The sequence below is a fragment of the Chiloscyllium plagiosum genome, chromosome 23, assembly GCF_004010195.1.
Source record: "Chiloscyllium plagiosum isolate BGI_BamShark_2017 chromosome 23, ASM401019v2, whole genome shotgun sequence".
In the NCBI taxonomy this organism is placed as follows: Eukaryota; Metazoa; Chordata; class Chondrichthyes; order Orectolobiformes; family Hemiscylliidae; genus Chiloscyllium; species Chiloscyllium plagiosum.
In genome coordinates, this window is record NC_057732.1 from 31,362,508 (window position 1) to 31,384,513 (window position 22,006).

Below are 22,006 nucleotides of genomic sequence, written 5' to 3' on the forward strand. Positions count from 1 at the left end.
TCTATACTTGTACTAAATAGTTTTAGGAGTTACAGGATGGCAGGTCAAAGGGTCATGTGGAGTATACATCCTATGCTGTGTGTGTAGTTACGAACATATCATGTGGCCCAGGAGAACACATCTGCAAGAACTGTCACCAGCTACACAAGCCTGAGCTCCAGGTTTTGCAACTTAAGCCTGGAGTCACTGTTGTGTATCTGCAAAACAGATTCTCAGTATACTTTTGATAAAGTACCCCACAGGAGGCTGGTTAGAAAGATTAAAATACATGGGATTGGAGCTAATGTACTGGCATGGATTAATGATTGGCTAGAAAACAGAAAACAATAGGAACAAATAAATCATTCTCACATTGGTGTGCTGTTGCTAGTGGGGTACTGCAAGTACCAGTTCTTGGGCCCCAGCTGTTTACAATACATATCAATGGTTTGGAGATGGGCATCAAAGTTAATATTTTTAAATTTGCTGATTGTAAGTGCATGTGTTATGAGGAAGATGTAAAGCGGCTTCAGAAGGATTGGGACAGGCTTAGTGAATGGGCAGAAACGTTGTAGATGGAATACAATAGGGAAAAATGTGAGGTTAGCCACTTTGATAGGAAAAACATATGTGAAGAGTATTTCTTAAATGGTAAGAGGTTAAAAAGTGTTGATGTACAAAGGGACTGAGGTGTCCTTGTCGATAAATCACTGACAGCTAACTAGCAGATTCAGGAAGCTATGAGGAGTGCGAATGGAATGGTAACCTTTATTGCAAAGTATTTAAGGATAGTAAGTTAACATAGTCTTACTTCAATTCTATAGGAGATTGGTTAGTTCATAGCTAGAGTACTGTGTGCGGTTTGATATTCTTAACTCAGGAAAGGTAGTATTGCTATAGTGGAATGCAATGAGGATTAACCAAACTTGTTCCCAGGATGGCAGGACTGTCTATGAAGAGACATGGTGCAAGCTGGGCCTGCATTGTCTACAGTTTCAAAGAATGAGAGGTAATCACATTAAGACTTATAATATACATAAAGGGATAGACATGGCAAATGCAAGAAAGATGTTTCCCCACATTGGGAAGCCTAGAACCTCAGGTCACAATTTAAATACAAGGGGGAATGCCACTTCAATCTAAGATGACAAGATTTTTTTTTTACTCAGAGAATTGTGAACCTTTGGAGTTCTCTAACACAGAGGACTGTGGAAGCTCAGAATTTGATAATGTTTCAGGCACATATTGACAGATTTCTGATTTCCAGTGACGAACAGGGAAATGGAGCTAGGTGGGTAAAAAGCACTGAAGTGTTTGATCAGCCACGGTTATACTGAATGATGGGACAGGTTAAACGAGCTGAATGGCCTGCTCCTGTTGCTATGTTCCTAAAAATTGAAAAAGAATTAATGTGAGCCCTTCACTATCTTAAAGGTACACCCACATCTTCATAACAAAATATAGTCAGTCATAAGTTGCGTGAAATCTGTGACTCAAAGACAATGGTTTGTACTGTGATGGTGAACCCTGTGTTCAGTATCAAAAGTGCTACTCTGGCATGACAGGATGAATTAAATTCTTTTACTTTGAAGGTAGTTGCAGATTGCGGTGAACTAAATGAAACATACCTGTGCTTTAATTTTTTCATAGCTAAATTCAGCATATGCCAGTGCATCCACTGATGACTTCAGCTGTTTTTCCTTTTTCTTTGTCTTTCGGAGCTCTCGATCCTTCTCTCTTTGTTTCACCACCACTGTATCAGACAGTATTTTCTTTTCAGTTTGGATGTAACGTAGATGCAAATCCAGGGAAGCTCTGTTAACATTGAGTAAACGAGTTGCTGAATATATTTGTTGATGTTGTGATCAAACTCCAATAAGAAGAATTAATCTTCCAAAGAAGTATATTCTTTAACAAGGTATAAGTTTAAAGACCATAAGACCATAAGACATAGGAGCGGAAATAAGGCCATTCGGCCCATCGAGTCCACTCCGCCATTCAATCATGGCTGATGGGCATTTCAACTTCACTTACCCGCATTCTCCCCGTAGTCCTTAATTCCTTGTGAATCAAAGGATTATGTCTTAGACTCAAATGCAAGTATAAGAGCTGGATTGCCATCTTCGTGGCAGAATCAGAAAATTTCCTGACTCAGTGCATCTGATTGCATAGAAGTGCCTGCAGAGACAAGATTTTCCTTGTGAAAGGTTGGGGAAGGTGGGAATTGTGGGTGTGGAACCAAGTTGCTTAAAACGCCATCCAGTGTTCTGGGACTTTGTGCTAGTTGTAATAAAAAACAGTAAGGCTCTTTACTTCCTACATCATGTACACTCATGCCCAATCCACCCAGCTTCCCATGGTGCTCATATTATACATACCAAAATATACCTCTTCACACAGACCCCTTTCCCCTTGAACTTTTATCATATCTTTTTGTCTCTACAGAGGGTTTAATGGGTGATTGTGCAATGCCATAGCTGGGCATGGAGGGTTTGAGGGGCTATATGGGTGAATGAAGAGAACATTATGGGGAGGCAATAGCCTAGTGGTATCATTGCTAGACTATTAGTTAAGAAATTCAGTTAATGTTCTGGGGACCAGGGTTCAAATGCTGACACAGCAAATGGTGGAATTTGAATTCAATAAAAATTTGGAATTAAGAGTCTATTGATGACCATTGTCAATTGTCAGAAAAAACCTATCTGGTTCAGTAATGTCCTTTAGGGAAGGAAACTTCCATCTTTACCTCGTCTGGCATACATGTGACTCCAGACCAAGTGTGGTTGACTCTTATTGCCCTCTAGGCAAGGAATAGGGCAACAAATACTTGCCCAGCCAGCAATTCCCACATCACATGTGAATTAAAAAAAGTAGAGATGTGGATAAGACCTTTCAAACTTGCTTTTCAAAAAGTTTCCTCATCCAAAATATTGTTCACTGTGTCTCTGGGGCATCATGAACCATGACTCCTTTAACCATGGCTCAACTCCAAGTTGTTGAGGACCAGGACATGGCTATCCTTGCTTTAGAGCTGGTCAGGTCGCGAGTGTGGAGTCGAGATCATGACCTAAACCAGTCTGCCCTGTTAAATAGCACTGATGAACATTGTGGGTGCTAAGAATGAGGTTGAGAATCCTGGAATCTGATGCCTGCTGCTATTTTCAATGCTACATGGACTCTCCCTGACTCCGTGAAAATCCATCTCTAAATGCTTAGAAATTCCAGTTGATACTTTAAAATATAATGGTCATGTGAATAGATTTTAAATTCCAAACTTCTGAATGTTATTTCAAAAAAATTTCTATTATGTGAAAAATATGTGCAAAAATTCAATGCATTGATCCTGTAAAATCTCATCTGCAGCTTTTATGTAAAGAGTGAAAGAATGATGAAACAAATACTTGAATCAAAAAGCCTTAATGACAATGGCTATTGCAGATCAGATTTCAGTTCTTCCAAATCACAACTTTTCAGTACATGCTTGCATCTCCTGTCTTATGGAACTATACTTGATTAGTTATGAAGTGACATCTCAATAATGTAAAAAGCATGTTATACTCAGGTTAAGGATGAAACATGAATAGTTAAATATAATTTTCTGGGCAACAATTCAGGATACTCCAGGCATCAACAATATGGAGTAAGTTTGATTTCCCAGGTGGGAATTTTCCAACTACTTTTGTTATTCATATTAGATTAGATTAGATTAGATTACTTACAGTGTGGAAACAGGCCCTTCGGCCCAACAAGTCCACACCGACCCGCCGAAGCGTAACCCACCCATTCCCATGCATTTACCCCTTTACCTAACACTACAGGCAATTTAGCATGGCCAATTCACCTGACGTGCACATCTTTGGACTGTGGGAGGAAACCGGAGCACCCGGAGGAAACCCACGCAGACACGGGGAGAATGTGCAAACTCCACACAGTCAGTCGCCTGAGTCGGGAATTGAACCCGGGTCTCTGGCGCTGTGAGGCAGCAGTGCTAACCACTGTGCCACCGTGCTGCCCACGCAGTTCTAGGATAATCTCAGCATTGGTTCAGTTCCGTATTGTGCAGTGCTCTTTGTAAGGGTGCCATGTGAAAAACAATTGAAATGGACACACGTATTGTTTACAGGCTAACAGATTAACAAATACAGGCATAAGCATCAACTCTGCCCACCTTCAGTTGCAGACACAACTTTCTTTAGAGAAGCTCCTTACTGTTTTCTTTGAAGTTCCATGCATGAATGAAGCAGATCATATGTCTAATATCATTGGGTGTACAAGCCAAGTAAGTGACAGACTCAAGTTTGGAAGCCCCCACCCCCTCAATATCCCTGGCCTTGTTTGTGACAAGCAGAAACTCCTTCCATACAAAGGTCAAAGGAAATGTCTGTTTTTAAGTGACAAATTAAAACAATGAGCATCTTTATATTATAGAAAGATTGCTTCAGCGATGTTCGATAAAGTGGGAAAAACGTGAATCATGAATAAAAGGAATGGTAAAAAAAATGAGATTATAAGACTTAAAAAAACATTGAGGAGTTTCCCCCAACTGCCACATAGAGTCATAGAGAGTCAAACAGATGTACAGCACAGCAACACACCCTTTCGTCCAACTTGTCTATGCCAACCAGATACCCTAACCTAATCTAGTCCCAATTGCCAGAACATGGCCCATATTCCTCTAAACCCTTCCTATTCATATATCCATCTAGATACCTTTTAACTGTTGTGACTGTATCAGTCTCCATCGCTTCTTCTGGCAGCTCTTACCATACACACACCACCCTGTGAGAAAACGTTGCCCCCTTAGCTCCCTTTTAAACTTTTCCCCTCTCACCCTAAACCTATGCCCTCTAGTTCTGGACTTCCCTACCGCAGGGAAAAGACCTTGCCTATTTATCCTATCTATACCCCTCAAGATTTTATAAATCTCCATAAGGCCACCCTTCAACCTCCGACGCTCCAGGGAAAATAGCCCCAGTCTATTCAGCCTCTCATATAGCTCAAGTCCTCCAACCATGGCAACATCCTTGTACATCTTTTCTGAACCCTTTCAAGTTTCACAACATCCTTCTGATAGGAGGGAGACTAGAACTGGACACAACATTCCAAATGTAGCCTGACGAATGTCCTGTACAGCCGCAACATGATCTCCTATACATGGCGACCCCCGTATCCGCAAAATTGTTTTCCATGGTTTCAGTTATCTGCGGTTTACTGCGGGCCAATCATATTCTAGGGAACCTTCCGGAACCAGGGACTAGGAGGCTGCTGGGTAGGTAGATTTCCCTTTGAAATGAGTGGGTTTGCTTCTATCCATGGTTTCGGGTTTCGACGGTAGGTCGTGGAACATATCCCCCGCGGGTACGGGGGGACTACTATACTCAATGCTCTGAAAAATAAAGGAAAGCATACCAAATGCCTTCTTCACTATCCTATCTACCTGCAGATCTGAAGTGTTTCCCAGAAAAAAATAGTGAGACCCGTCCTCTGAGTGATATTGAACTTCTTTTGCAAATACAATGTCATTATTATGATAGGTTGGAAAATATTTAGTGTTCATTACAAACCTTTGTCCCATTAACGTAGATTCATTTTCTTTGCCCAACTCAACAGTCTTAACTAACTGGTTGTGTTCTTGCTCTTTACTGTCCAGTAAAGCCCTTTTTTCATCCAACTCCTTCATTACCTCCAATTTCTCATCTTCGACCATTCTGCATTTATTTTCTATTTGTTGGACTGAACCAAGAAGTTCGTTGTATTGTGCATCTATTTCAGCTTTTGCCTTCTCCAGATTGCTGAGTTTGGAAAAGAGCAATACATTTTAACAAACAGAAACTGCAACATTTTGACATTTTCACCATAAATGCAAAGAATAATGTTAAATTTTTGTATCTTAATAAATTACCAGATAATACATAATTATTTTGATATGGTTCTTTTGCAAGCTTTCATTCACGAACAACGTAAGACATGGAAGAGGAGGATAATGAAAAGGTTTATTGTGTCAAATAAAATGAACTACACAAAAGCACTTGCCATTGCCACTGATTTTAATTTGAGGTGATCTAAATAAGTATGACCAATTTTGTTTACTTCTTGACTGTACTGAATTGTAGTAACAGTAGAAAGAGCAATCAGAGTCTTTGTCAACTTCCAGTGGGAGGAAAGTAAACTGTGCCTTGCCTTTCCCTGGTAATGCATGGTGCTGAATTAGAAGGTCGGTCATGATCTCATTGAATGGAGGAGCTGGCTTGAGAGATGAATGTCTAGATTAGAATGGTGCTGGAAAAGCACAGCAGGTCAGGCAGCGTCCGAGGAGCAGGAAAATTGGCGTTTCAGGTAAAAGCCCGAAATGTCAATTTTCCTGCTCCTCATATGCTGCCTGACCTGCTGTGCTTTTCCAGCACCACTCTAATCGCGACCTCTGATTTCCAGCGTCTGCAGTCCTCACTTTTGCCTTGAGAGATGAATGGCTTACTCCTGCTCCTATTTCTTATGTCCTTTGAATTATGTTGAACATTGTGAAATCATCAGCAAACATTCCCACTTCTGTTCTTATGATGAAGCAAAAATCTTTGTGAAGCAGCTGAATGATTATAACTAGGACACTAGCCTGAGGAACTCCTGGAATCATGCCTTAGGATTGAGACGATTGGCTTTGAACAACTATAACTTTTGAGTCAGGCACAATTCCAACCTGTGCAGTTTTCCCTCTGATTCCCACTGACTCCAGTTTTGCTAGGGTTCCTCGATAATGCACTCAGTCAAGTGCTGTCTTGATGTCAAGAGCAGTCACTCTCACCTTTGGAATTCAGTTTATTTTAACTATAATTGAACTAAGGCTGTAATGAGGTCAGGAACTGGTAGTGAGTAGGTTATCCTGAAGGGAACCACTTGTTATGATAAATTAGAATTCTATGTTGCTGCAATTTTTGTCTACATTTTGTAACTAACATCTGGAGTTAAAATTGCAAATCATTTCCTTTGCGCAGATGTTTCAAAATGTTATCAATATATGCTGACTGCAACATTAAAAAAATTCCTGGAAGCTTTCAAAACAGTTTCCTGAGAATGAGCAAAGTTCAGAGAAATGCCTGTAGTCAAAGAAATATAATTACATCATAGAACATAGAACTGTACAGCACAGAAACGGACTACCCAGCCCACAATGTTGTGCCAAAATGTCGCCACATTAAACTAATTCTTTCTGCCTGCCCTTGGTCTATATCCCTCCACATCCTTTGCTATCTTCATGCAGTGTTGTTTATTATCACTTAAATGTAAATTGTAACTATTAGTTCACAATTTATTAAACCTACTTTCTTTTGCGATTCAACTTCTGTATATCTTTGGCCAGCTGAACAGGAACAGTGTGCAATTGGACCAGATCAAGCTACGGATAGGAAAAATAAACAGAAGTTGTTACTTATTATAAAATACTTCATATGTGATTTAAACTTTAAAAATCATTTGTTTCCCCTTATTGAGTGCTTGTTTGATATTAAGCTGTTTATTATTTTTAAATTCACCTGTGGGACTTGGGCATTGCTGGATGGCCAGCATTTATTAATTGTCCCTAGCCCTTGAACTGAATGGTTTGCTAGGCCATTTCAGAGGGAAATTGAGAGTCAACCACATTGCTGTGTGTCTGGAGGTACATGTAGGCCAGACCAGGTGAGGACAGCAGATTTCCTTCCCTGGACATTAGTGAGCCAGAAGGGGTCTTTCTGACAATCAACAATAGTTCTGTGGTCATTAGTAGATTCTTAATTCCAGATATTTATTTTTAAATTATGTTCAAATTCTACCATCTGCCATGGCAGGATTTGAACTCAGGTGCTCAGAACACTAGCTGAATTTCTAGATTAATCGTCTAGAGATAATACCACTAGGCGAAAGTGAGGACTGCAGATGCTAGAGATCAGAGTCTAGATTAGAGTGGTGCTGGAAAAGCACAGCAGGTCAGACAGCAGCCAAAGACCAGGAAAATCGATGTTTCAGGCAAAAGCCCTTCACCAGGTCGGATAGGTCAGAGAGGAGAGTGGAGTGGATAAGTGGGAAGGAAGATTGGTAGGCAGGACAGTCATGAGGATGTGCTCAGCTGACAGGTTGGAACTTCCACCTCGGAATATTTCAACCCCAGGGCATCAATGTGGACTTCACCTATTTCCTAATTTCCCCTCCCCCCACCTTACCCGAGTTCCAACCTGCCAATCCTCCTTCCCACCTATCCGCTCCACCCTCCTCTCCGACCTATCACCTTCATCCTCACCTCATCCACCTATTGTACTCTTGGCTACCTTCTCCCCAGTCCCATCCCCCTCCCATTGTCTCTCCATCCCAGAGGCTCCCTGCCTCATTCCTGAAGGAATTTTGCTCCTCGGATGCTGCCTGACCTGCTATGCTTTTCCAGCACAATCTAGGCCCATAATACGACTTGGCCATCACCTCTTTGACTGTGTGATTATTTTGCAGAAGCAAGCTTCATGAGAGCTTCTTAAACTCAAAACTATTTGCTAACTTTGCCTGTGTTCGAAGGATATTTTGTTACATGTAACAAATAAACATATCGGAAATGCTGACTATTAGCCCAGAGGTTTAATGTGGTGGTATTTATATACAAAAATACACATGTAAAAGACAAATGATTGTAATGATTCTGAAGTGCAACACAGCTGATCCAATAATACCATATAAGCTGGGTTGTTTTCCTAAGAGTAGAGAAGGCTGAGAGAGTATCTGATTGAGATATACAAAGTTTTAAAGGGCATAGAGAGGGTAGATAAAGAAAAAAGAACAAAGAAAATTTACAGCCCAGGAACAGGCCCTTCGGCCCTCCAAGCCTGAGCCGATCCAAATGTACTGTCTAAACCTGTCGGTAAATTCCTAAGCATTTGTATCCCTCTGCTCCCCACCTACTCATGCATCTGTCCAGATGCATCTTAAATGAATCTACTGTGCCTGCCTCTACCACCTCTGCTGGCAACGCGTTCCAAATGCCCACTACCCTCTGTGTAAAGTACTTGCCGCGTGTATCCCCCTTAAACTTTCTACCTCTCACCTTGAAAGCATAACCTCTCGTTATTGAATCCTTCATCCTGGGAAAAAGCTTGTCTCTATCCACCCTGTCTATACCCTTCATGATTTTGTAAACCTCAATCGGGTCCCCCCTCAATCTCCTTTTTTCTAGTGAAAATAAATCTAACCTACTCAACCTCTCTTCATAGCTAGCACCTTCCATACCAGGCAACATCCTCGTAAACCTTCTCTGCATCCTCTCCAACGCGTCCACATCCTTTTGGTAATGTGGTGATGCAGAACTGTACACAGTATTCTAAATGCGGCCGAACCAATGTCTTGTACAATTTTAACATGACTTGCCAGCTCTTATACTCAATATCCCGTCCAATGAAGGCAAGCATACTAAATGCCTTCTTGACCACTTTATCCACCTGTGCAGCAACCTTCAGGGTACAATGGACCTGAACTCCCAGATCTCTCTGCCCATCAACTTTTCCCAAGCCTCTTCCATTCATTGTATAATTCGCTCTAGAATTAGACTTGCCTAAATGCATCACATTTGTCTGGATTGAAAGCCATCTGCCACTTTTCCACCCAACTCTCCAGTCTATTTATATCCTCCTGTATTCTCTGACATTATTCTCTGTATTCCCTTATGCTTTCTGCTACTCAACCAATCTTTGTGTCATCTGAAAACTTGATGATCATATCAACAGTGCCCTCTTCTAGATAATTTATGTATATTACAAATAATAGTGGCCCCAATACTGACCCCTGTGGAACACCACTGGTCACCTTTTTCCATTTCGAGAAACTCACTTCAACTACTACTCTCTGTCTCCTGTTGCTCCACCAGTTCTTTATCCACCTAGCTAGAACACCCTGCACACCACGTGACTTCACTTTCTCCATTAGTCTACAATGGGGAACCTTATCAAATGCCTTACTCAAGTCCATGTACATGACATCAACAGCCCGTCCTTCATCTAACAATTTGGTCACTTCCTTGAAGAACTCTATTAAGTTGGTAAGGCATGATCTCCCCCGCACAAAACCATGTTGCCTATCACTGATAAGCTCATTCTTTTCTAAATATAAATAGACCCTATTCTCAGTACCCTCTCCAGCAACTTCCCCAACACTAATGTCAGGCTCACTGGTCTGTAGTTACCCGGAATATCCCTACTACCCTTCTTGTACAGGGGGACAACATGAGCAACCTTTCAGTCCTCCAGCACTTCACCTGTATTTAAAGATGCCACAAAAATATCTGTCAGGGCCCCAGCTATTTTCTCTCTTGCCTCCCCCCCGCAACCTGGGATAGATCCCATCCGGTACCCGCTTGCTTCTTATATAAGAATAAAATGCTTTGGGATTTTCCTTAATTCTGCTTGCTAAAGCTATTTCATGACCCCTTTTAGCCCACTTGATTCCTTGTTAAAGTCTTGTCCTACTCTTCCGATATTCCTCCGGAGCCCGTTCTGTTCTTAGCTGCCTAGACTTTATGTACGCTTCCCTTTTCCTCTTGGCTAGTTGTACAATTTCTCCTGTCATCTACGGTTCATGAATCTTGCCCTTCCGATCCTTTGCCTTCAATGGGACATGCCTAGCCTGCACTACCATTAACCTATCTTTGAAAGCCTCCCATATCTCAAATGTGGACTGCCCTTCAAATAGTTGTACCAATCCACATTTCCCAGCTCCTGCCTAATTTTGATATAATTGGCCTTGGCCCAGTTTAGTACTCTTCCCTTAGGACCACACTCTTGTTTATCTACGAGTATTCTAAAACTTACAGAATTGTGGTCACTGTTCCTAAAGAAATCCCCCACCACAACTTCTACCACTTGTCCTGGCTTGTTCCCCAGTACCAGGTCCAATATGGTCCCTTCCCTCATCGGACTATTGACATACTGCTCTAGAAAACTCTCCTGGATGCTTCATACAAATTCTACTCCATCCAGACCTCTGACGCTAAGTGTATCCCAGTCTATGTTGGGAAAATTAAAATCTCCCATCACCACTACCCTATTGCCTCTACATCTATTCATAATCTGGTTACCTATTTGTTCTTCTACCTCACGCTCACTGTTGGCAGGTCTGTAATACAGCCCCAACAATGTAACTGCACCCTTCTTATTTCTCAGCTCCACCCATAATGCCTCACTACCCAAGACCGCATAGTGTTCTCCTTTAGCACAGCCGTGATATTGTCCCTGACCAGCAATGTAACTCCACCCCCTCTTTTACTTCCCTTCCAGTCCTGTCTGAAGCGTCTATATCCTGGAACATTTAGTTGCCAATTATCATGCCCTTCCTTCAACCAAGTTTCTGTGATGGCAATAATGTTATACTCCCAGGAACCAATCCAAGCCCTAAATTCATCTGCCTTACACACTATACTCCTTGCATTAAAGTAGATGCATTTCAGGCCACCAGTTCTTTTGCGCTCACCTGCTCTCTGCCTATTCTTCCCTTTATTAATGCTATCTTCATAATTCTTACAGTCTCCAGTCTCCATCTCTACTTGTTTTCTCTTCTGGTTCCCAGTCCCCTCCCACATTAGTTTAAAACCTCCCCTACAGCAGTAGCAAAAACTCCCCCAAGGACATTGGTTCTGGTCTGCTTCAGATGTAGACCGCCCCTTTTGTAATAGTCCCACTTCTCCAGAACCAGTTCCCCTCCCTCTGAACCCCTCCCTCCTGGACCATCTCTCATGAGACACTTTCCCCTGAGCAGAGGGGACTGTAACCAGGGGCACAGTTGCAATATAAGGAGCAAGAGGTTTAGAGGGGATTTGACAAAAATGTTTTTCACCCAGAGGGTTGCGGGTATCTGAAACTATTGCCTAAAAAGGTGCTAGATGCAAGATCCCTCAAGATATTTAAAAACTATTTTGATGAATACTTGAGATGTTATAACATAGAAGGTCAAATGTTGGAAAATGGGATTAGAACAAGTGGATGTTTGATGATCGTATGGACATGACTTTGGAGGGTTGGAGGCTGAGGGGTGACCTTATAGAGGTTTATAAAATCATGAGGGGCATGGATAGGATAAAAAGAAAAGGTGGTGAATTCTAGAACTAGAGGGCATAGGTTCAGGGTGAGAGGGAAAAGATATAAAAGGGACCTAAGGAACAACTTTTTCACGCAGAGGGTGGTGCGAATATGGAATGAGCTGCCAGAGGAAGTGGTGGAGGCTGTTACAATTATAGCATTTAAAAGGCATCTGGTTGGATATATGAATAGGAAGAGATTAGAGGGATATGGGCCAAATGCTGGCAAATGGGACAAGATTAAGTAAGGATATCTAGGCAGCGTGGATGAGTTGAATCGAAGGGTCTGATTCTGTGCGGTATATCTCTATGACTCTATGATGGGTCAAAGGGCCTCCTTCTGTGCTGTAAAACCTCTATGATTCTAAATATGCATTTATTCAAAGTGTAGCATTGTGCTTTCTTACTTTGAGGTGTTCTTCATTCTCTTGCTTCTTTTCCAGTTCTTGTTGCATATTTTTCACTTCTTCTATTTTGCTTTCCAACTCTTCTTTTGTTGTTTTGATTTCACGTTTTCTCTGTGTAATCTCTCTACTTAGCTCAATACAATCTTCTCTCAATGCTTTTGTCTTTCTTTCAAAATCCTGAAAAACCAGAACAAAAATAAATCTAACAAATGAAAACATTGCTCCAGGAATAAAATATAACTTTCATGTAATTAAAAGCTTTGATAACAATATTCTTCTTCATTCAGGGATGGGGGCCTCACTGGCTGGACAAGCACTCATTGACAATCACTAAGTGTCCTGATGAAAGTGGTGTTGAGTTACTTTCTTGAACCACTATAGTCCATTTGGTGTAAGTTCATTTACTGAAACTTTATTGCTGGAACAGCACAGCAGGTCAGGCAGCATCTAGGGACAATATTCTTCTTCATTCAGGGATGGGGGCCTCACTGGCTGGACAAGCACTCATTGACAATCACTAAGTGTCCTGATAAAAGTGGTGTTGAGTTACTTTCTTGAACCACTATAGTCCATTTGGTGTAAGTTCATTTAGTCCAGTTCAGTTTCTAGTCAATGGTAACTAACATGATGTGAGTGATTTAGCGATAGTAATACTATTGAATGTTAAACAGCAAAGTTTAGATTCTCTCCTGTTGGAGATAGTCAGTGCCTGGCACATTGTGGCATGAATGTTATTTGCCACATGTCAGCCCAAGTTTGCATAACAATCACATTTTACTATTTTTGAAGAGTCATAAATTATGCTGAACATTGTGCAATCATTTGTGAATATCCCAATTTCTGATTTTTGATGTAGGGAAGGTCATTGATAAGCAGGTAATGATAGTTGGACCTATGATACTACCTTGAGGAACCATGAAGCAATGTCCTGAAACTGAGATAACTGGCCTCCAACAAATTGCAACTAACTTCCCATGTGCTAGGTATGACTCCAACCAGCAGAAAATTACCCCTAGGGTTCTTTGATGTTGCACTTAGTCAAAGGTAGCCTCAATGTTAAGGGCTGTCACTCTCATCTCGTGATATAGAAATTGATTACTGAAATATATTTATTAGCAACAGCTATATGCCCCATCAGATATTAGGAAGCTTGTATCTTCTATTATATTACTGAACAGCAAAGATTTACACAAACAACATGGATAGTATTGTACAATCTCTTGCTTTAGCCTCATATCTGAAGATATGATATTCACTTCATGTATTTGACAATACTCAAAATGTCCTTGGCCCAGGTTTGACACTCCATGAATTGAGGTTCTGACAATACGTAGATATTTCTCAATACCTTTGTGCATGCCTTAGAGTTATAGAACACAGAACATAGATCAATACAGCACAGAACAGGCCCTTCAGCCCTCGATGTTGTGCTGACCTATGAACTAATCTGAGCCCAAGGCCCTACCCTATTCCATCATCATCCATATGCTTATCCCAGGATTGTTTAAATCTCCCTAATGTGGCTGAGTTAACTACATTGGCAGGCAGGGCATTCCACGCCCTTACCACTCTCTGAGTAAAGAAGCTGCCTCTTACATCTGTCTTAAATCTATCACCTCTCAGTTTGCAGTTATGTCCCCTCGTACAAGATGACGTCGTCATCCGAGGAAAAAAAGACTTTCACTGTCCACCCTGTCTAATTCTCTGATCATCTTGTATGTCTCTATCAAATCCCCTCTTAGCCTTCTTATCTTCAATGAGAAAAGACCCAAATCCCTCAGCCTTTCCTCGTAAGACCTTCCCGCCATACCAGGCAACATCCTGGTAAATCTTCTCTGCACCTTTTCCAATGCTTCCACATCCTTCCTGTAATGGGGCGACCAGAACTGTACACAATATTCCAAGTGAGGCTGCACTAGCATTTTGTACAGTTGCAGCATGACATCATTGGCTCCGGAATGCAAACCCTCTACCAATAAAACCTAACACACCGTATGCCTTCTTAATAGCACTAGCAACCTGGGTGGCAACTTTCAGGGATCTATGTACATGAACGCCAAGATCCCTCTGCACATCCACACTACCAAGAATCTTTCCACTGACCCAGTATTCTGCCTTCCTGTTATTCTTACCAAAGTGAATCACCTCATATTTATTTGCATTGAACTCCATTTGCCACCTCTCAGCCCAATTCTGCAATTTTATCCAAGTCCCCCTACAACCTGCAACATTCTTGCACACTGTCCACCATTCCACTGACTTTAGTGTCATCTGCAAACTTACTAACCCATCCACCTATGCCTGCATCGAAGTCATTTATAAAAATGATAAATAACAGCGGTCTCAAAACAGATTCTTATGGCACACCACTAGTAACTGGACTCCAGGCTAAATATTTTCCATCAACCACCACTCACTGCCTTCTTACAGAAAGCCAGTTTCTAATCCAAACTGCTAAATCATCCTCAATCGCATGCCTCTGCATTTTCTCTAAAAGCCTACAATGTGGAACCTTATCAAAGGCTTTGCTGAAGTCCATGTACATCACGTCAACTGCCTACCCTCATCCATATACTTGGTCATCTTCTCAAAAAACTTGATGAGGTTTGTGAGACACGACCTGCCCTTGAGGAAACCATGTTGACTATCTCCAATCAAATTGTTGCTTGGTAGATGATTATAAATCCTAACTCTTATAATCCTTTCCAAAACTCTTCCTACAGCAGACATAAGGCTCACTGGTCTATAATTATCTGGGCCATCTTTATACTTCCACCTTATTAACCTAATCCTTTCTAGTCTAATAGGCCGTATCTCAGTCTTCTCCTCTACAATATTCTCTATCTCCTGAGTGAAAACAGATAAGAAATATTTGTTTAGCACCTCTCTGATCTCCACAGGGTCCACACACAACTTCCCACTTCTGCTTTGACTGGTCCCATTCCTACCCTCGTCATCCTTTTATTCCTTACATACCTATAGAAACCCTATATAAAGGGTTCACCTTTATTCTACCTGCTAAAGACTGCTCATGACCCCTCCTTGCTCTTCTTAATTCTCTCTTTAAATCCTTCCTAGCTAATCTGTAAGTCTCCATCACCTGATCTGAACCATTTCGTCTCAATGTCACATAGGCCTCCCTCTTCCGCTTAACAAGAGATACAATTTCTTTAGTAAACCACGGTTCCCTTACCTTATCACTTCCTCCCTGCCTGACAGGGACATACCTATTAAGGACACGCAATATCTGTTCCTTAAACCAGCTCCACATTTCGATTGTCCCCAAACCCTGTATTTTGCTATCCCATTCTATGCCTCCTAAGTCTTGCCTGAGTGCATATGATTGCCATTCCCCTGTGCCATGTGACTTGCCCTGTGACATGTACCTATCCCTTTCCATTGCAAAACTAAACATAACTGAATTATAGTCACTCTCTCCAATGTGCTTACCTACCACTAAGTCAAACACCTGGCCTGGTTCATTACCAAGTATTAGATCCAGTGTGACCTCCCCTCTTGTTGGCCCTTCGACATACTGTGTCAGGAAACCCTCCTGCACACATTGGACAAAAACTGATCCATCGATGTACTAAGTTATAGCATTTCCAGTCAATGTTGGGGAAGTTAAAATCCCCCATAATGACCACTCTGTTCCTTTCACTCCTACCCAGAATAGTTTTGCCAATCATCTCCTGCATATCCCTGAAACTTTGAGGAGGCCTATAAAAACTCCTAGCAGTGTGACCTCTCCTCTGCTGTTTCTAACCTCAGCCCATACCACCTCAGTAGACAAGTCCTCGTCAAAAGTTCTTTCAGCCACCATTATACTGTCCTTGACTAACAAAGCCACACCTCCCCCTCTTTTACCAACTTCCCTGATCTTAATGAAAGATCTAAACCCTGGAACCTGGAATATCCATTCCTGACTCTGCTCTATCCATGTCTCCGAAATGGCCACAACATTGAAGTCCCAGGTACCTATCCATGCTGCAAGCTCACTTACCTTATTCCGGATACTCCTGGGATTGATGTAGACAATGCTGTTTGCCAGCACACTAATGTGACCATGAAATCCTGTCCATGTCCTCCCTACTCACATCCTCCTGTACACTGGAACTACACCAAAGGTTTCCATCCCCTTGCTGAGCGAATTTAAACCCACCTGAATAGCTCTAGCAAATTTCCCACCCAGGATATGCTTCAAGTGAAGACCGTCCTGTTTATTGAGGTCCCACCTTCCCCAGAATGAGCCCCAATTATTCATATACCTGAAACCCTCTCTCCTGCACCCTCCCTGCAGCTACGTGTTCAGCTGATATTGCTCCCTCTTCCTCACCTTGCTGTTTGTTCTAGCTTCCAGCTTCCACCCTCGCTCACTGAAATCCTGCCATTTATTCCTTTCCCTCTTCCTACCTATGTCATTGGCAGTTATGTGGACCATGACTTGGAGCTGGTCACCCTTTCCCTTCAGGACCCCAAAACATGATCAGAGACATCATGGACCCTGGCATTTGGGAGGCAACACACCAACCGCGAGTGTCTTTCGTTTCCAACAAACCTTCTATCTGAGCCTCTAATTATTGAGTCCCCAATGACTAACACTCTCCTCCTTTCCCCTTTCACTTCTGTGCAACAGGGACAGACTCTGTGCCAGAGACTTGCACCCCAATGCATGCCCCTGGTAAGTCCCCCCACCCCCAACAGAATCCAAAATGGTGTACTTGTTTTTCAGGGGAATGACCACAGGGGATCCTGCACTGATTGTTTTAATCCCTTCTAACAGTTACCCAGCTTTCTTTGTGCCTAGGAGTAACTACTTGCCTGTAACTCTTATCTATCACAGACTCTGCCTCACGAATGATCCAAGGTTCATCTAGCTCCTGCTCCAGTTCCCTAATGCCATCTTGGAGGAGCAAGAGTTGGGTGCACTTCCTGAAGATCTACTTGGATGGACACTAATGGTGTCCCTCACCTTAAACATCATGCAGGAGTAATATTCCTCTCCCTGCACTGCCATCCCTGCCAGTCCCCTTATCAGAAAGTAAAAAATCTTACCTAATGTGTCCCCGGTGTTTAAGGTGAGAGAAGGTGGATGGGTGGGAGGCCCTAAAAGGTCTCAGGTTTAGGAAACACTCACTTATATTGCTGAGGGGGAAAAGAAGTCCCTCCTTTCCCAGAAACGTCTGCTCTCCAATGTCAGATGTAAAGACTTAAGTTAGTGACTCACCTTGCCTGGCAGGCCTCTGGTCCAAGCTCCCACTCTTCCTGCTGCTGAAAACAGAAATGGAGGGCTCCAACACTTGAGGTAAGGTTTTCAAGATTTAAATTAGTGACTCACCTTATATTATGTCTGAGGCCTGATGTTTGGGTAAACAAAATAGGTTATAATACTAAATCACTACACTGAAGTTTCTAACAATGATGAGCAAAGACAATGTGTCTTGAATAATTCTTTACTCGCGGGACTTGGGTATCACTGACTGACAGTATTTATTGCCCATCCCTTGTTGCCTTTGAGAAGGTGGTGGTGAGCTGCCTCTTGAACTACTACAATCCATGTGCTGCAGGTAGATGCGCAATATCTTTGCAGAGGGAATTCCAGGATTTTGACCCAATAACAGTGAATGTCACGGGATATATTTTCAAGTCAGGATAATGAATGGTTTGGGGAGACCTTGCAGGTAGTGGTGTACCCATGTATCTTCTGCCCTTGTCCTTCTAGATGGAAGAAGTTATGCATTTGGAAGATGCTGTCTAAGAATCTTTGGCAAATTTCCGTCGTGTATCTTTTACATAGTGCAACTGCTGCTACTGAGGTATTGGTGGTGGAGGAATGGATGTGATGCCAATCAAGCTGACTGTTTTCTTTTGGATTGCATTAAGCTTCTTGATTGTTATTAGAGGTGCATGTATCCAGGCAAGTAGGGGATATCCCATCACACTCCTGACCTGTGCCTTTTAGATGGTGACAGGTTTTGGCAGTCAGGAGGTGGTTTACTCGTTGCAGTATTCCTAGTGTCTGACCTGTTCTTGTAGTGACTGTATTTATATGGCAAGTCCAGATGAGCTTCTGGTCAATAGTAATCCGCTAGGGTTTTGATTGGGGGAGTTCAGTAACAGTAAAGCTATTCAATGTCAATGGATGCTGATTAGATTATCTCTTATTGGAGATGTGGTAACTGCCTGGCATTTGTGTGATTTGAATGTTACTTGCCACTTATCATCCCAGATATTGTCCAGGTCTTCTTGCAATTGAACATGGACTGTTTCAGTAACTAAAGAGTCATTAATGGTGTTCTATTATTTGTTTTATTCACCTTTGCTTTCTGTTACCTTAGTGTGGACTCGATATAATTATACATCAAGGAACTGCACATTGGTTCGTGGGCAAAGCTTGAAACTTGCTGGAATGGAATTGGTTGAGTAATATCATGATTTTGTTTTCTTCTGAGATCTCAGTACTTTGACGATTCAACATTTGTCAACCATTGTCTAATTCTATTTCCTTTGTCCTTGGTTATCTAGTAGGTCCAGCAAACAGTTAGGAAAGCACTTGGGATGCTGGCCTTTATTGGAAAGGGAGCCAGAGTACAAGGATAAGGAAGTCTTATGACAATTGTCTGGGGCTTTGGTGAGACCAATCCTGGACTACTGTAAGCACTTTTGGTCTCCATATTCAAAGAACATACATTTGAATTGGAGGCAGTTCAGTGGTGATTCACTGGGTTTGTCTCTGGGATGAGTGGTTTGTCTTATGATGAAAGGCTTAGCAAATCGAGCCCATGCTCTTTGAAGTTTAGAAAAATGAGAAGTGATCTTATTTAAATATGCACAGTTCTAAAGGCTCTTGACATTATAAAAACTGAGGATAATTTAGAACACAAGTGGCCAGTCTCAGGATAAGGGGTTGATCATTTAGGATTGAAGTAAGGTGGAAACTTTTTACTGAACCCTTTTTTACTGAAGGGTTTGTGAACCTTCAGAAACCTCTATCCTGAGGTTTTATGGTTAGTCAATAGTTGAGCATATGTAAGACTGAGATGGAAATACTTTTGGTTGCTCCAGAAATCAAGGGTTATGGGAATAGCTCGGATGGTGGAGATAAGATAGATCAGGTATCATCATATCAAATAGTGGAATAGAGTCAAGAAGCTGTACGGTTTATACTTGTTCCCATTTCTTATGTTAGAGTCAGTAATTTGTTTGCTGCTGTCCTTGAGATGGCAGATTTACAGTTTTGGAAGGAAATTGAGATTAAACAAAGAGAACAGTAACTTTTGATGCAATCCAATATATTACAGACAGCACTGAAAATCAGAGTGAAATCACATTTTCTAGACCCTCCGTAATACTGCAAGAAAAGTATTTTTTATTCATTCATGGGAGGTGGGTGCCGCGAGCTAGGCCAGCATTTATTGCACACCACTAATTGTCCAGAGGGCAGTTAAGAATCACCACATTGCTATAGGTGATGCTAGAAGCATTGGGCAGATAAGATGTTGAAAGTTTGTGCACTCTCTCCACTTTAAAAATGTTTGTGTGTTGAGTACTTTCCCAAATAAACTTTCTCCATTTTGGTTGGTCACAACTCAAGGATTCAAACAGGTCAGCAGGGAAACTGAATCTTTCCTGTGATGAATCAAGGATATCCCTGAAGTATTTCTGCTGTTTTCCTAGTGGGTTCCTGTTATGGCAGCTGCTTTGTGCATCTGGCATCAAGCACATGAATGTAATGACTTAGCCAGCAAAACTGGTTTTGATTGACTAGGAGAAAGTGAGGACTGCAGATGCGAGAGATCAGAGTCGAAAAGTGTGATCCTGGAAAAACACAGCAGGTCAAACAGCATCCTAGAAGCAGGTGAATCCACATTTTGGGCATAAACCCTTCATCAGGAGTTTGGGTTGGGTGGGTGTCTGGGGCTGAGGGATAAATAGGAGGGTGGGGCTGGTCTTGGGCATGAGGTGGCTGTGAAGGTGATAGGTAGGTGCAGGTGGAGGATGGAGTGGAGGGCGGATCGAATAGGTGGGATGGAAGATGAACAGGCTGGACAGTTCAAACGGGTGTGGAGTTGGAGGGTTGGATCTGGGATGAGGTGGGGAGAGGAGAGATAAGAAAACTGGTGGAGTCGATGTTCATGCTGTGTGTTGACATCTCAATGCCAGGTATATGTTGGCTTAGGAGAGAGTAACCTTATCGGATCACCTTATTTGCAGTGATTTGGAGGATCTTTCAAAGATACCATTGATGGTTATAGGAAGGCAAGTATTACAATTGTCTGATAAATCATTGTCTTAGTTTCATTTTTAAGGTCCTGATGTTCAAATACACTTTTCCTCAATTGGCTGGAGGCTGAGTTGGCACATTGCAAGTGATGATGAATTTTGTTATATAGCTCTGCCTTCTTCAAGAGGGGTCTCTCAGGGGAACCTCCTCTTGACGAAGGCAGCCATGATTTATCCATGAATCAAAAAATAAAAATCTTTTTATTTGGTCATTACTTCATAGCTCTTTATGGGAGTTTGCTGTGTGCAAATTGGTTGTTACATTTCCTACACTACAACATTGATTACACTGCAACAGCATTTCATTGGCTTTAAAACACTTTGAGGCTACTGACTATAATAACGAAAACAGTCAGTTCTGCTATAACGCTGTAGTTCTGTTCGTGTGCTATCGCTTGTTAAAAGAAAATCACATAACAGCAGCACCATTTAAACCAAAGGGGCCAGAATTGCATTGTAACCAATACACGCTTTAAAAGTTTGTGCTACAGCAGGTTTCCCGAATTCATCAATTGTATTGTAGCAAATTTGCATTAACAATAGGGGTGTTATAGCAGACCAACCTGTACAGTTCAAGTTGTTCTTTCTTTAATTATTTGTTCCCTTTTCCACCTTTACTAGATATCTCTGTAATACTATGAAGCCAAACATTTTGATTTTGTTTGTAACATGATCAATAACAATATAGTTTCAGTCTTGTTACCAGCCAAAAATTAGATTCTTGAGCATGGTTTATTGGAGATTTATTCAAAAATGCCTTTGTAAATATTTAAAATACATTTTAGAAGATAAAGCACAATGCATTATATTTTTACAATATTTTACAAACAACAGATCCCAATTTATTGTTCACCCATCAAAATATCTTCCCACAGTTACGTGCTGAACACACTGCATGGACCACATTTTGATCTAAGTGTTTAAAGTACAATTTGTCACGCATGGAACTTTATATCAATAATTCCAAGTTTTTTATAACAAGAAAATTATTTTGAAATTATTTCAAAGAGTTTTGTGATTCATCCAAAAATCGTATCCTGGATTGTCGTTTTAGTTTTGGTTTGATACATCAGGTTGGAGGAGTGCAGGGCTTATAAGGAAGACGACTTGATATGTTTCAAGAATACCTAGCATTGCAATTAATCACAACTCCTTTGGAAAACTATATACCTTCTATGTCTTTCTGAATAACCTGCATAAGCTAAGCTCAAAAATGCAGCCAGATCATGTAGCACACACCATTTCAATTAAACTCTGTAAA

The 22,006-nt window shown here is 41.5% G+C and overlaps 1 protein-coding gene across 5 annotated transcripts in view; it reads right to left on the reverse strand.

Annotated features, from left to right (window-relative positions):
• ccdc146 (coiled-coil domain containing 146) overlaps positions 1-22,006 on the reverse strand; it is a 145,562-nt gene that overhangs the window by 53,744 nt on the left and 69,812 nt on the right. For all 5 annotated transcript variants that reach the window (XM_043713819.1, XM_043713818.1, XM_043713820.1 and 2 more), the window contains 4 exons: positions 12,463-12,639; positions 7,296-7,369; positions 5,544-5,771; positions 1,608-1,794 (listed from right to left, as the gene is read on the reverse strand). In XM_043713819.1, the coding sequence (XP_043569754.1) occupies positions 1,608-1,794; positions 5,544-5,771; positions 7,296-7,369; positions 12,463-12,639 (666 nt within the window). The remainder of the gene's footprint in view (positions 1-1,607; positions 1,795-5,543; positions 5,772-7,295; positions 7,370-12,462; positions 12,640-22,006) is intronic.